This window comes from Zosterops lateralis, assembly GCF_965231275.1.
Source record: "Zosterops lateralis genome assembly, chromosome: 5".
NCBI lineage: Eukaryota > Metazoa > Chordata > Aves > Passeriformes > Zosteropidae > Zosterops > Zosterops lateralis.
This window is the reverse complement of record NC_139766.1, coordinates 61,078,874-61,093,441: the sequence shown is the minus strand read 5'-3', so window position 1 is coordinate 61,093,441 and position 14,568 is coordinate 61,078,874. Positions and strand designations below refer to the sequence as shown.

At 44.5% G+C, this 14,568-nt stretch overlaps 1 protein-coding gene and 1 long non-coding RNA gene across 4 annotated transcripts in view; one reads left to right on the top strand and one right to left on the bottom strand.

Annotated features, from left to right (window-relative positions):
• The window catches only part of LOC310909319, a 29,229-nt gene that overhangs the window by 9,878 nt on the left and 4,783 nt on the right, over positions 1-14,568 (top strand). The window contains exons 4-7 of one of the 2 annotated variants that reach the window (XR_014590062.1): positions 1,849-1,926; positions 4,245-4,348; positions 6,677-11,641; positions 11,963-12,046. This is a non-coding gene — a long non-coding RNA (uncharacterized lncRNA). Of the gene's footprint in view, positions 1-1,848; positions 1,927-4,244; positions 4,349-6,676; positions 11,642-11,962; positions 12,047-14,568 lie in introns of those variants that run through there. The other variant, XR_014590061.1, reaches the window with a different exon arrangement.
• Positions 12,210-14,568, bottom strand: part of ZNF827 (zinc finger protein 827) — a 96,999-nt gene continuing 94,640 nt past the window's right edge. The window contains exons 14-16 of one of the 2 annotated variants that reach the window (XR_014590060.1): positions 14,395-14,539; positions 13,294-13,457; positions 12,914-13,027 (exon numbers count right to left, since the gene is read on the bottom strand). Coding sequence is in view for 1 of the 2 variants with exons in the window: in XM_083861018.1 (XP_083717144.1) it covers positions 12,220-13,027 (808 nt within the window). In the remaining variant the exon portion in view is untranslated. Of the gene's footprint in view, positions 13,028-13,293; positions 13,458-14,394; positions 14,540-14,568 lie in introns of both variants that reach the window. The other variant, XM_083861018.1, reaches the window with a different exon arrangement.

Below are 14,568 nucleotides of genomic sequence, written 5' to 3'. Positions count from 1 at the left end.
CCTGGTCATTTGGCACTGCCAAGAGCAGGCTTTGAACCATGCAAGCTTCTGGCAGGTTAGGAAACATTCCTACTAGACATTTTACAGTCCTGGCCTCTTGGCTGCCAGTGACAGTTTTGAGTGATCTTTTTATTTATATCTGGTCACTACAATTGAATTGTCTGAGTTCCTCTCTTAGGCCAGCCCAAGAAACTAAAAAAGTTCAATGGGAAACAGATTTTCTGAACAGTGCAAAACCAGACCCCATCCATTTTCTTTTGGCTCTCTAAATGTGGAGGATTCTTGAGGTCTACCACCAAATAAGAGCCTGGATCTTGACAAGCTATTGATTAGCTGACAGAAAAAACTAATGACAACACTCATGTGACTTGGGCTGAATGGCAAATATAGGCAAATATAAAAGTTGGGTGCAGTTATTAGTTTTAATGGACTAGCCACAGGATAGTAACAGTGGAATGATGGGGAAGAAGACTGGCCTGGCTGAATAGGGAGCTTTTGGTGAACTCAGGGAAGAAAAAGAATTTCTGACATTTGGAAGAAGGGACAGGCAACTCAGGAGAAAAGTACAAGGATGTCATTAGGTCATGTAGAGAGAAAATTAGAAAGGTGAAAGCTCAGCTGCAACTCAATCTGGCCTTCCCTGTGAAAGATAATAAAAAAAAGTCTTAATAAATTCATTAATAACAAAAGGAGGGCCTTGGAAGTCTTTTCCAGCCTTAATGATTATAGAATTCTGTGAAATACATTTATCCTTGAAACATGATACTCTAATTTTTGTGAAGCGCCTAAATTCACCCTCGGTTATATTTTCCTGGTTAGAGTTGCTGGAGGACTGAATTTCCTGGCTCTGACTTAGAGAAATCTGTCACTTTGAGTAGGAATGAAACTTGACTGATGCAATCTTATCACAGTATCACCATATAAATGGATCTTATTTATTTTTAATTGAAATGTCAACTTAAAAGATGCGGTGCATATTTTTAAATCACACTGACATTATATTTAGATCTTTTCATTAAGTTCTGGGTATGCAGTCCCATTAAAAATAGGGAGCTAAGTATAAAAACATGAAGTCTTAATGCTTGCTTACTAAATATTCAGAGTGCAAGTGGGCACTGCTCTGGTAACACCTGTGAATAGAGCTATTCTGGTACATTTAAAAAGTGTCACTGGCATGAGTGACAGCCACCAATGTATTCACATTATTTCAGAGCCCTGCTGATGGAAGGAGCTTTCCTGCAACTCTTTATCTTTACTTACAGTCCCTTCCCATTTAAAATGTTTTTCTCAGCTTCAGGAAAGAAAGATCCAGGGATTTTTATTGCTAAAATAAGCACTGCTTCTAACTGTGCTGGAATGTAATTGCACACTATGTACTGGATACCAGGGAAGTGTTAATCCTTGCAATCAAGGAATACCAGACATGGATAGTTTGTCATCATTTATTTTGCTGGTTCTAGCCCAGAGCAGGGTCTAGACCAGGCTCACGTGGTAATTTGTGGCAACTTGAGGCAGTGAGAGCAAACTGGGAGAAACCTGCTCCTATTCATTGATGCAGTCTTGCAGCTGTGGCTCCAAAGTCCTGCTCACCCATGTGTGAGCACCTGAGTCAGGGCTTGGACCTCCCAATTGGCTTCCTGGTAAATCTCTTTAAAAACAAATTCTTCGGCCTGGCGTGTGAATGAACATTCCAGGCTTAAATGGAAGGGAAAGAATCAAGAAAGTATTTGATGCTTTGTTGACCAGCCAGGAAGCAAGGCTTATTTTTGGTTTTGGTCACTTTAGGCTGTGTTGCAAACATTGGCATGAAGGTCTAGAGGCTCATTTTTCTTTTCTTTATTTAAACAGGCACATTCCCAGAAGAGTAACAATCCAAAGTTTACACTTCCAGTGAAATGCTGTCTGAGAAGTGCTGGAAAAAGAAAGGTATGTGATAGAAAGTAGAGGTCTGAAAAGTGAAGTAGAGCAGAACTAAATGCAAACAGAAGAGGAACTTCTACTAAAGAAATTTGAAGCCTTTTAATTAACTAGAACCTAAACTGGAAAAAAAATGGGGAGTGGTTGACTTTTTTTTAAGAGTTGTGCCATTATGTTGAATTTAATAATGATTAGGTGGAGAGAAATGAAACAATTACCGAGAAACCCAAAACAAAGCAAAACCAAGCATAGAAAGCCCTTCCCCATTTAAAATAGGGAAATAGGCTGCCACAAGCTGCAAAAATAGTGCCATACTATCACTTGATGCTCTTCTCCTGTGTACAGTTGTTGGGGTTTTTTGGGGAGGATTCTTTAAAAAAAAACAAAAACACAACCTTAATTTAATGAAACATATTTCCAGTCAGTGTGTTCTCCTATCTCTGCTACTGCTCAGTTCCAGCTCTAAGTTTCTTTTCCTTTCCCTTTCCCCTTCCCTTTCCCTGTCATACATGTGAATCAAACCCCTGCCAGATTGGTCAAAGGCAGGTGTTGTGCCCATGTGGAAGCCAAACAGCTGCATTCCTGATGCTGCTTGGCATCCAGCTGGATGGCTTCCTAGGATATGTTCCCAATAGCTCTGCAAGGAGCCCAGCAGCCAGGTAAAATCAGTGTCTGTGGTTCAAATGGAACCTGTGAATTCAGGCAAGGTGTGCCCCCATCCCTTTTCCAAGGGCTCTGCTGGACACTGAGGCATTAGCTGCCCCCTGTTCAAGGTTAGCTGTCAGTTCAGGATTTTTTTTTAACTGCATCTCAGGGAGTTTTTAAAACTTTGGTGCAAGAGAAAATGCCTTTTTCCTTTGCAGACTCCTTGGGTGCTCTGTGCTGGGGAGATGAGGTTCTATTTGCTGCAGCTCCACAGACAGCGTGGTGGCTGGCAGACTCCAGGCAGGAGTGATTGCCCTGGTGTTTTATTAGCTCCCAGAAAATATATAGCAGGGAAAGGAGGCCATGCAGGCTCCAGCACGGTCTGCCTGAGCTCTGACCCCTGGGGCAAGAGGCTACACTGCTTTTACAGCCAGCACTTAACCTTGCTGCTCAGACTTGTCAACAAGGAGGCCAATTAGCAGCAGGTAAGATGGTGGATGATATAATGCAGATGTCTGTCTGTTAGGAGCATAACTGATGTACTTTTAACCAACAAGGATGTAAAAATACGGCTCTGCATAGATGATGCCATCCCCTCCACTGCAGAGAAGCCCTCTTGACAGTGAGGTGTGATAGAAAATTGTAAATTTGTTGGTCTGGTTTGGCTTTTTGTCCCCTCCTCTCCCCTGCCCCCCAATTCTCTCTTCAAGCCTTGTTCTGCTGGGGCTCATGATGACTTTGGCATATATAGGATTGTAAGAAATAATGACTCGAAAAAAAAATCCCAATTTTATTTTTTTAAACATGTATTTAAAAAGCACACAGATTTGGAATGAAAACAGGACACTTTGTTTTGCTGAAAGGGTAGCACACAACTGGAGCTGTTTTCTGTGGATAATGGAATATTACTGGAAGAAAACACAGACTAGGGAAAGTTGAGTTGATTAAAATCATACAGGTCTACAATGCTGTTTAGCCACCTGCTGCAAAGGGCAGGGGCTCCTTACCACATCTCAGCATGTCACACCTGTCTGGGTGCACACAGGGGTGTGCTGGCAGTCCAAAGCTTCAGGGGATGATTGCAGGCAGTTGATGTTTTGGTTGAGACTGGGCCTGATCTTTTAAACAAAAGCTTATTATAAATGAGTTTATAATTCAAACACTGAACTTATAAATGAATTTATAATCCTCCAAGGGCTGGAGTTTCTACAAGACTTGCACTTAACTGCTAGCTGACTACTTAGGCAGTCAGGAAAATTCAGTAAAGGTGATTCAGGCCCCTCCCAGCTTATTTTAAGTAATTCTGCAGTCTGGTTTTGGTGAATTAAAACTTATGTAAACGATTAAGCCACTTCTTCATAGAATCACAGAATGGTTTGCACTGGAAGGGACCTTAAAGTCATCCAGTCCCAACTCTCCTGCCATGAACAGGGACACCTTCCCCTGGACCAGATTGCTCAGAGTCCCCTCCGGGCTGGCCTTGAACATTTACTGGGATGGGGCACCCACAGCTGCTCTGGGCATGATTTGCAGGATTGCCTTTAACTGCTAGGATAACTGTTTATGTCTAGTGCAAAAAACTCCACAGAGTATCACTGTATATATTCTGTTACACACACAGCCTGGGTGGGAAGAGAGAGACACCATGACTGACCAACTCTGTGTCAAAACTTTTCTTTCAGGTAAGGAGTCAGCAGCAGAAGAGGAGCAGTGAATTCCAACACCCAGCAACCTGTACAAGTTACTGATAAAGGCCCTGAAAATCCGTCTCCACACCTCAGTAACGGTAAGTTTTTTCAGCTGAGCAGGCATTAACATTGCCCTGGCTGGGGGGAAAAGCCAGTCCACATGTATTTAATGTTAACATTGATGTATGTGAAGATAATTCTAATCTAATGAGCACCCAAGTTATTTTCTTTCCTTGCTTAGTGTTTAAGTTGTCTAACTTCCTCTTAGGATGTTGAGTATATTTTCTTGTTCAGTGGAGTCAATAGTACCTTTGCTCCTTGGAAATTTGCCTGCTCTTAGGGTTTCCTTCTTTAGTGTCCTCTTTTAATTATTTTAATTATTTTAATTTAATTTAATTATTACTGGAATTTTAATTATTCCAGTAATCTCTGGTTCAAAACCAGGTTTTTCTAAAATGCTGATAAAATGAGTACACAATATTTTTACAACGAAAAAAATTATTTTCATGACAATGTTTTAGTGCACAGTGTTCTTTCATTTACTGCTTAGCTCATCTTTAAGGAAATTTCCCTGATTTCATTTGGGCTATTTCCAAGCAAGAGCAAGTCCACCAAACCACTGCTTAAGGATCTGCTGTGACAGGTAGAAGAACTATAGAAGAAAGGCCTCATCAAACCAGGCCTGCTCTATTAAATTAACAGCCAGCCTGTCATCTTTTCTAAGTGCACTTGAGCAATGTGCAAGTTCCCATGCAAAAACCATCTCGGTCTGAAAGGTTCTTTAACACAACAGCCTATTCTGGGCTGAAAAGTAAGTGCATCTGTGTAAACAATAGGATCTGTTCCAGGAGAACCCCTACAGGAAAAATGTAACAGCCTGAATCTCAGCACACACACACAAATCACCTTCTGAGCAAACAGTGCAGGAGTAAGAAAACTCCCAGGCAATGGGTGCTGCACACGGGTCTGTGACAGCTGTGTAAAATCAGTGATGGGAGTAAAGAACTGGCTTTTCCCGCAGGAAGCAAAGGAGTCCCGGTGACGCTCCCATCGCTGGGGCCCGAGGGGCCGCGGGAAAGGGAAAAGGGAAAAGGCGGCGGGGCCGGGCCGGGGCCGGGAGCGGAATCCACAGAGCGGGAACACAGCGGGAATTCCAGCGGCGGATCCACAGAGCAGCCAAAGGCTCCGGGACACCCCGAACACCCCGAGACGGGAACGGCGGGGCGGGACCGAGCGGGGCCGGGACAGGGAGCGGGGACAGGGAACGGACAGGGGAACCGGCAGGGGAACAAAGGCGGCAGGAGCGGAGCGGGAGCGGCGGGACGCGTAGTATGAAATTAAGTACCGCGTAGTTTGAGGACACCAAAATACGCACTGCGTAGTGTGAAAATACGTACCGCGTAGTTTGAGAACATTAAAATACGTGTCGCGCATTATGGAAATGACGTGCCGCGTAATATGGAAAATACGCGCCGCGCGGCGCAATATGAATTTACGCGCCGCGGAAGAGCCGCCCCGCAGAGCGTGTGCTGGCCAGAGCGCTCGGGCGGCCCGCGGCGCAGGGTCTAAGAGAGTTTAAAGCCGCGGCACAGCCCAGGCAGTCCCGAGTGCCCCGTTCCGGCCCCGGGAGAGGGAAGAAAGGGAAGAAAGGGAAGAACGGGAGAAGCCGCCCCAGCCCGGCCCGGGGGGACCCGCGCGGAGCCCGGACCGGAACCCGCGCGCGGCGCCCCCGCGAAATGGCTCCGGCGGGACCCCGGGCCCGGGCAGTGCCGGGTGCCCCCTTCCCGCTCCCCGGGGCCGCGGCGGCTCCGCCGGGTCAGTCGGATCCCCCGGGAGCCCCCGGGCCCCGCTCGCTGGCGGCTCCTCCCCGGGGCCCGGGCTCCAGGGCCGGTCCCTCATTCCCCGCCGGGCCCGGCGCGGGATTCCCGACAGTCCCGGGGCTCTGCCGGGCCCGCCCCGCTCCGGGCCGGGGGAGCCGCCAGCGCTCGGGGCCTTTGAACCTTTCCCGGGTTTGTGCTCGGGGTTCCCCCTTTGCCATAGGCAGCTTTCAGAGGAGTTTGTGTCGCTTTCCCCTCCGCTTTTCCCCGCGGGTGTTCGGGGCAGGGCCGAGTCCGGGATCTCATCCCTGCGGGTCCCTGTGGGCACAGCACAGGGATTGAGCACACAGGGATTGAGCCCGGCGGGGTTTGTTGTCTCCTCTCCCGCAGCGGCTCCGAGGTGGCGGCGCCCGGATTCTCCTTCCCTTTCCCTCCCTCTCCTTTTTCCCGGCTCAGCCCCCCCGCCCCAGCGCGGGGTGCGCTCTGACCCTTTCTGGGTAATGAAACTTTACTTGATGAAGTGTTATGTTTGTATGCCTTGAAAACGTGTTGATAGAGGGGGGGGTTTAAGTTAATTTTGTTTTCTGACTGAATTCTAACTTTCTATAGTTTTACGGTTGCTGGAGAGACAGAAAGCCATAAATGCAGTGCCTGATCACCTGTCAAAGATCTCAGCATAGTCTGATTCCTTTAACACGAATGTTGAGAGATTTGCCAGATGAAACTACACAAAATACAATCGTGAGAAGGTCCTCAGCTGTTCAGCAGTCTGCCAAAGTACACATTATCTTTTTTTTTAAGTAATCTTGCCCTCTAAGAGGTCTTACTAAATTTCTGTTTCCGTGAAGGTTGAAGGTGCCATGGGTTTTTCTCAGAAGTTTGATATGCTTGTTGCGACTTTTATCCCCCCAGTAGACCATCATGGTGTTATTTCTCTTACAGATTGTTCACTTTTTCATGTTCTTTTTGTGTTAATAACAGTAGAATAAGCTACATCTTGTCATATCTATGACTTTCAAAGGTACTGAGTTGCAGTTATGTTTACTTAAGGTCCAATAACATAATGCTGTTACCTTCTGGAAAGTTGAGCAAGGCTAATCTATTAAGTTAATCTTGTAAATTTCATGTCTGCTAAGCTTCATTGTTATTAAGTTTAGACAATGTTTTATTCCAGTTTTCAGAGATTGCTAATTACCTAAGTTCACATGTGTTATTAATGTTTATTATCTGAAATATTCCTGATTGCTGTAAGTTTCTGGTTTCACTACACATATTGTTCTGTTTTGATGTTTCCTTCATACTCATAATAAAAAACATTCATCTCATTAAAGAAAACCACAAAAGAAAGGGGAATTTAACACCTTAAGAACATTCAAATAATGCAATATGTACATTAAAGATTAAGACAATAAATAATTTTGAATAATGCAATTTACATTAAAAATTTGGGAAAAAGGTCATTAAATCTAAATCCCAGTTGAGTGTACAACAGCAAAGCTTTATTTGATTCATTAACTTAAAGAGAAGATAGGCATGTCTTTATTATCAACAGGTTAAAAGTAGTCATCTATTTACTTGATCAGAAAGCAATTGCCTCTGAGCAAATGAGGCCCAGTGAGAAGAGACATTACTTCCCCAGCCTTTGGAATGAGAACAGGAGGAAAAGCAGGAGTGCCAGAGCAGGGCTGTGTCTGGAGACTGACAGAGGGAATGGCATCAGAAGCCTTTTGTCACCATCATGGTGCCGTGTTCCTACTGACCTTCTTCAGCTGTTCCCTGCTCCAGGCTCCCAAAGAGACATTCAGGCATGCCAAAGATCAACATTTCCAGCTAATGGACTTTCTCTTGAGTCTCAACTATTTGGACCTTAAAACAATGGTCATTTATCTCAATTTTCCCCAGAGACATTGGACATTATTTTTATTTTTCCCTGTGTCAGTGACATGATTGGATTGAATAAGTTTTGTTGATTGTAATCAGTTTTTTATGTATCTTGTCCTGTATTTAATAGATAACTGGTAATAGCCTTAATAAGATGCAAATTGTTTTAACATCAGAACATATGAGCTTTTTAAAATTAATAAAAAAGAGGGAAATGCTGTGACAGGTAGAAGAATTATAAAAGAAAGGCCCCATCAAATCAGGCCTGCTCTATTAAATTAACAGCCAGCCTGACATCTCTTCTAAGTGCACTTGAGCAATGTGCAAGTTCCCATGCAAAAACCATCTTGGTCTGAAAGGTTCCTTAACACAACCACCTATTCTTGGGCTGAAAAGTAAGTGCATCTGTGTAAACAGTAAGATCTGTTCCAGGAGAACCCCTACAGGAAAAATGTAACAACCTGAATCTCAGCACACACACACACAAATCCCCTTCTGAGCAAACAGTGCAGGAGTGAGAAAACTCCCAGGCAGTGGGTGCTGCACACGGGTCTGTGACAGCTGTACAAAATCAGTGATGGGAGTAAAGAACTGGCTTTTCCCGCAGGAAGAAAACGGAGTCTTGGCTGACTTACAATAAGGATCTGATTCCTTTGAAATGCATGACTGAGCAGAGTGCCCAGAAGAGGAATTATCCCTCTTGCAGAACTCACCTGGAAGGTTGCTACAAGCACAGAGCCCTCAGAGCGAAGTCCTGGAGCTGTCCTAAGACTATTTGCTGTATTTCTTCATCAGGAGTGAGAGCCAGAGCTTTCCTCTTCGACTTCAAAATCAAAGATTAATATAATTGATAAGAAGAAAGAAAGGGAAGATATTATCATCTTGTAGGAGACTCTTTTCCTTCTTCCTCCGAATCAATTCTAAATATATTTAAGGTGAAAAAAAGAGAAGAAGGAAAACCAAAAGAAACCAGAATATAGCCAACCTTTTTTAATTAGAGTATATTGTACTTCCAAACTGGATACACTAGAAATTGGCAATGCAACATAAGATGCAAAGAAATATACCAGTTACTGTCAAAATGACCCTGTACAGCCTTATAATGCAAAAAGCTTTATACAATACAAATTTTTATTAATGTACACAAACCTTGACAGAATGATATTTGAACATAATACAACAAGTAAAAAAAAGAAAGAAAAAAGTGCTGAGAACTTTAACTGAATTATTGAAAAGAAAAACACGCCAGCTTTCATTAAAGAATGCATAGTGAAAACCAGTATGAAATTACCTTTATGGTGGGGGGAATTTATCAGAACTGTTGGTCATTTATCAGTAGGGGGAACCTCTGGAGAACATTCCTGTCTTTAGTACTGAACTGCAAACAAATTATTTTAATATGCAAGAGCTCTGATAAATAGTGTATTTTTTTTCTTAAAAAAATAAAAACCTCCTAACACACTTTTCCTTACAGAGAAAACTTCTATAACTTGCCAGAAAGAATGAATTTATCCTTTCCAAAGTGCTAAACAAATTTCCCAGGTACACTAAACTTTGCCAGGTCAGATACTGGTGCAGTGGAACATGGTCAAAACACACGGCGGTTTCATGTGAGCAGCTCATTCTTGGAAGTTCCAGCCCTATTTAAATGGCCATGTTTAGATACAGTGGCCTACTGTTATAACATTCCTCCTCCTCCCTCCTGGGCAGCTGTACTTCACCTGCAGTTGGTGTGAAAAACAAGCTTTTTGATTTGGTAGTGTTCGGTTTTCTGTGGTGTGGTCAGAGATGTGTGGAGTGTTTCACAGAACTGGTAGAGCTGCTGGATACAGATTGCAGATTTCATGCTGTCAAGATAGTTACTATTGTATGCTCTGAGTACTTACTAACACAGTGTTTTCTATTTTGTCTGTACTCCCAGGGAGGTGTGAGCAGGAGCTCAGATGGAGTAAAGCATGGAGAGCAGGGCCCTGAGTTAGATAAGTTGTCTACAAAGGTTTACACTCAGTTTGGAGCAGGTGGGTTTTCTTCACTGCATAGACAGAACCGCCAAGTGCTCATTAGAACCAAAACTTCTGCTGGAATGTGAACAAATGGTGAGACTTCTCTGTCCTGTCATTAATAATGCCAAATGATAACCTGCTGTGATTTTGGTTGTTTCCCCCTTCTAGCTAGCTTCCAGTATGGTAACAGGAGTGTGCAGATTAGGAAGTCCTCCACAAACAGGAAGGATTTGGTCATGACAGTGGAGAATGTTTGGCCATCTCAGTACAAAACAAATGTAGGAATCTTGCAAATAGGTTAAAGTGATGCAAGTTTTGCATCCAGAAAGCCTTTCTACACAAGCTTCATTTAAGAACTAATGAAGATTGAGTTACATTTCTGCTTGTCCATATGGCTAAGAGCCCTTGTGGACAAGAAATGCCTTCCTGAACAGGGTTGTTGCTTTCCTGTTGTCACAAACAAGGGGTGGTTGGATCCCCCCATCCCACAACAACCTGCAGAGGAAGTTCCTTCAGGACAGCACGAGGGTGGGTAGATGAATGATGTGACTCAGGGCACCTCCTACAGTGGCTTGGCCAGGGGACATGAAGGGGACTGTGGCAAAAGCTAGGTGAGACAGTTCTAATAGCTGGTAAAAGACAGCCAGATCCAAATCCAAGAGACACCATGGAAAACAATAATTCAGTATGAAGGCATTCCTGCATGTCACATGACCATTTTGAAATGCTTCACATTTTATACCTCCAATTGTAAAACAGAGTGCTTTTAATCCCAGTCTTTCTTCCCACATACTAAGTTGTCTAAAGAACAGAAATCAATTAACAGTCAGTTAGCTTCTCTTTGCATTAAGATCACTCTTGGCATTTTGAGATTAACAAAGGTTATACAACCAATCTGCATTTGCTTCTTCCTGCAATAAAGTGCTACATATAACATGTCATTTTAATGACCACAAGTAGGAGCATTAAATAAGTACAAAGTTAGCTTCCTAGCAGGACACACTCTATCTGCCATCAACAGAAAGGAATAAAGTATTACTGGTGACATGGAGGGGAGCGAGAGGACTGTTAAATTTGCAAGTACAATTGAAATACTGAGGGTAGAAAAGAGAACTTTATGGTTCCAAAAGCATCTTTTTATAGCTTTATATTTCAAAGAAGTTACTGGTACCTTTTCAAATAAACAGTCTTATTAACTTCAGCCCACAATTTGTTTTTTTCCTTTTTTTTTTTTGCAAGTGAGAAACAAACTAGTGCAAGACTAAAGCACTGTGCAAAACTGCCTTTTTTTTTTAGTCTGAGTATTTATACCCAGAATTTATCCATACCCTTTTTTAAATCCCCTTGTTGGATTTTTTTTCCCACCATAGAATTCTAGTTATACAAGTTGTTCCTGCAAACTAAAAGGTAACCACTGCATAATACAGTATATATATAATATTTATATGCCCTTTTAAAACAAAAGATGTATGCTGTGGCCCAGAGGCAGGTGTTTACCACACCTGTGATAAGAGCTGAGAATTGGGCCTGCTGCGTGGGTGTGCAGGCTGCACACACTGCATGTGTGCTGGATACAAACACTCTTGTCATTGTCATCTCTCATCCTGCAGTGCTGAAAGCAACTTCTTCTCCTCACCAGTTCTACCCCAAATCCTCAGACCTGGACAACTGAACACAAGGCATCAAACAGGTAAAGGAAGCTGCAAACAGCACTGAAATAATGCACCAGTTCCCCCCCTGCCCCGCCCCAAACATTGCTCCTTCTACAGCTGCACCGCTCAGAGGGAGGCGGGGGGCAGGAGGATCGAGTGTGTGAGGAGGGGAAAAGAAAGATGATGAAATAAGCCAATCCAAGGGATGTGCAAAAGCAATGTCATGGCACACTACAGGCAGCCTCTCTCCCACACACCCGCACGCACACAAAGCCCAAAAATAAAATGCATCAATATGTCATCTTACAAGTGCTGATTGCCAATAAGGACACTCTTTTTTTTTTTTCTTTTTTTTTCAGCTTAACAAGACAAAATAGTTTTTTCGATAAGAGTACTGGGAACATGCCTCTGAAGGTAGAAGTATGCAGTAGGTCACCTCTTGGAGATTTAATAAAGCAGCTTTCATGTCAATGCAATAAGTATACACACAGAGCCATTTGCTAAACCTTACTAATGATATAGTACAAGTGTTCGTTACCTCTTGGGGCTACGTTTTGCAGCAATGTATAACCTGCTGGGTCTGTTGGGGGATTTTTGGTACAGAATGCAACTGCCCTCAGACAGTTTCTGCCCTTTCTGTCAGTCCAAGGTAGGCAAGGAAGGAGTGTTTAGGTGAAGAGGCACCTCCCGGTGCAGTCTGAGGTCTGGGTGGATGGAATGTGAGATCGTAGTGGTTTTTGGGGAAAAACATCGTTAAAGGAATAAGGTGGGCAAACTCTGAGTTCCAGTATTTATCAAAGCACAGGGAAGTGCCGTTGATGGCCAAGGCTTTCACTGCCATGTTCGGCTCTGCCCCGCTGCTGTGCGCAGCTGACATAGCTACCGTTTGCAGAGCCTGGGAGGCAGACATGACTGAGAGGGGTGACAGAAGGTTCCTAGAGCTGTTCACTGGTAGGAGCGGACTGGTTTCCTTGGAGGCTGAATACTGGCCTTTCTTCTCCTCTTCGGAGCAGTCCCCATTCTGGTGCTTCTTCACGTGGCGGCTGAAGACAAAAGGGTGGGTAGTCTTGAACAGGCACTCGTCGCAGCTGAAGGTCTGGCGTGGAGCGTGCTTCAGTTTCTTGTGCAAGTTGAGATTGTCTTTGCGTTTGCAGCTGTAGCTGCACTGGTCACAGTGAAAAGGGCGCTCGCCGGTGTGGACACGCACGTGCTCGATCAGCTTGTTGGCCGTCTTGGACAGGTAGCCACACTGGTCACACTTGTAATGGTTGCCAAGGCGGTGCTCTCGGATGTGCATCTCCAGCTCCAGCTGGTTGGCTTTCACTGTCTGGCAGATCCGACACTTGTACTCCATCTTGTAGTGGGTCTTCAGGTGGCACTCCATGGCTGCGGGGCGGTTCGTGGAGTAGATGCAGAACGGGCACCTGGCAACACAGCAAGGAAGGGCGGGGACAAAGAAGAGGAGTCACTCAGCTGCCAGACCTGTGCTCCTGCTTTCACCCTGGCACTCAGCCCCTTTCTGACCTACTAAGGAGGAGGAAAAGGCACCCGGTTCTCCCCGGGAAGCCTCTTTCCAATATTTGATTCACCTTGACACATCTCTGCTTAGAGGAGGTTTGCCCATTTAATGGCATTCCTAGGAAAACACTGACTCACTCAGAAGGAGCATCCCTTTAACCTTCTGGCTTACCTTGATGGGGTCTTCCCCCAAAGCAGGCCGGGGAGTGCAGAGTGGGTGACTGATGCACAGGTACTTTGTGTAACGATTCCTAATGTTTGCACGGAGTCACTTTGGCCATTTTTTCCATTAAGAAGTGGTTTAAAGTGAGTGTTTACAGATGAGTATGAAAACAGCTGTTTAAGTAAAGATGGAATAAACTTGTAATACCACACGTACAGCAAAAGCTTAGGAATTCCCTTTTCTGTGACCTTGAACAATAAGCTTGCTGGGTATCCTGCCAGGAGGAGCTGAAAGCCAGGCTGCTAGGATGATTTGTAGGGACTCCCATTTCTGGGAGTTGAGCTAACCATGCTGAAAGGGGCGTGTTTCATGCTTGGCAGTGTTTGCCTACAACCACCTCTGCCATGGCAGCAATTGCTCCTGTGTAGGAACAGGATGTGGGTTCTGCTTCCTCACAGCAGCAAGTGTCCGGCCTGGGGTGGACATGGCAAAGGGCCTCACCCCAGTTCCTGAGCCAGGAGGGGCCAAGAAGGGTAGAAAAGGGAGTCATGAAAGTTTGGAAAGAAGCCTGAGCTGCACTCTGAACAGGGCTGGCTACCCACCAAACCCAAAACACCCAACCCACTGTTGCTTGGTGCAGCTGAGAGGAAGTTGGTGGGGACAGCTCCCTGCCAGGGATCTCTGCTGTACTGAACCAAGCACGCACCTTCCACATGGAACTGGTGAGCTCAGAGAGCAGGGCTGGATAAAAACTAATCACTAAGGCAGCTGGCTACTGTCTTCCAACATCCCTAGCTGCCACAAATCTGCATTCACTGTTTGGCAGGTCTGCTAATTGTGTTCTGGTATTTTGGATAATTTCTAAGCTGAGATTCTCTCTCTCCCTATGCGTCTTTTCCTTGCTACATCTGGTTGCACGTACAGGTATAATATTATATAGAGATTTTTGAGGAAAGTGAGTACCAACAGGAGGACAAAGAGATACTAAAACACCTGGACACATTTCCTGATGCACATCAAGTACTCTGATCCAGAGAGGGAGCCTGTCACTGAGGCTTCTAATGTGATTATCTCTTTCACCAGAGAACTTGGTTGTCAATGCACACATACCTCTCCTGGGCTGGGTGCTCTCTGGATCAGAATCTCAGATTTTGACCTGGAGCTGGAAGAATCATGTTTTTTTTCTCTTCCCCCACAGCAAACAGGAGACAGAAAAATACAATTTACTTAGATCTCTTCAGGCTCTTCTGGATGCCTTAAAAAAAATAAATCAGAGCTTTTTCT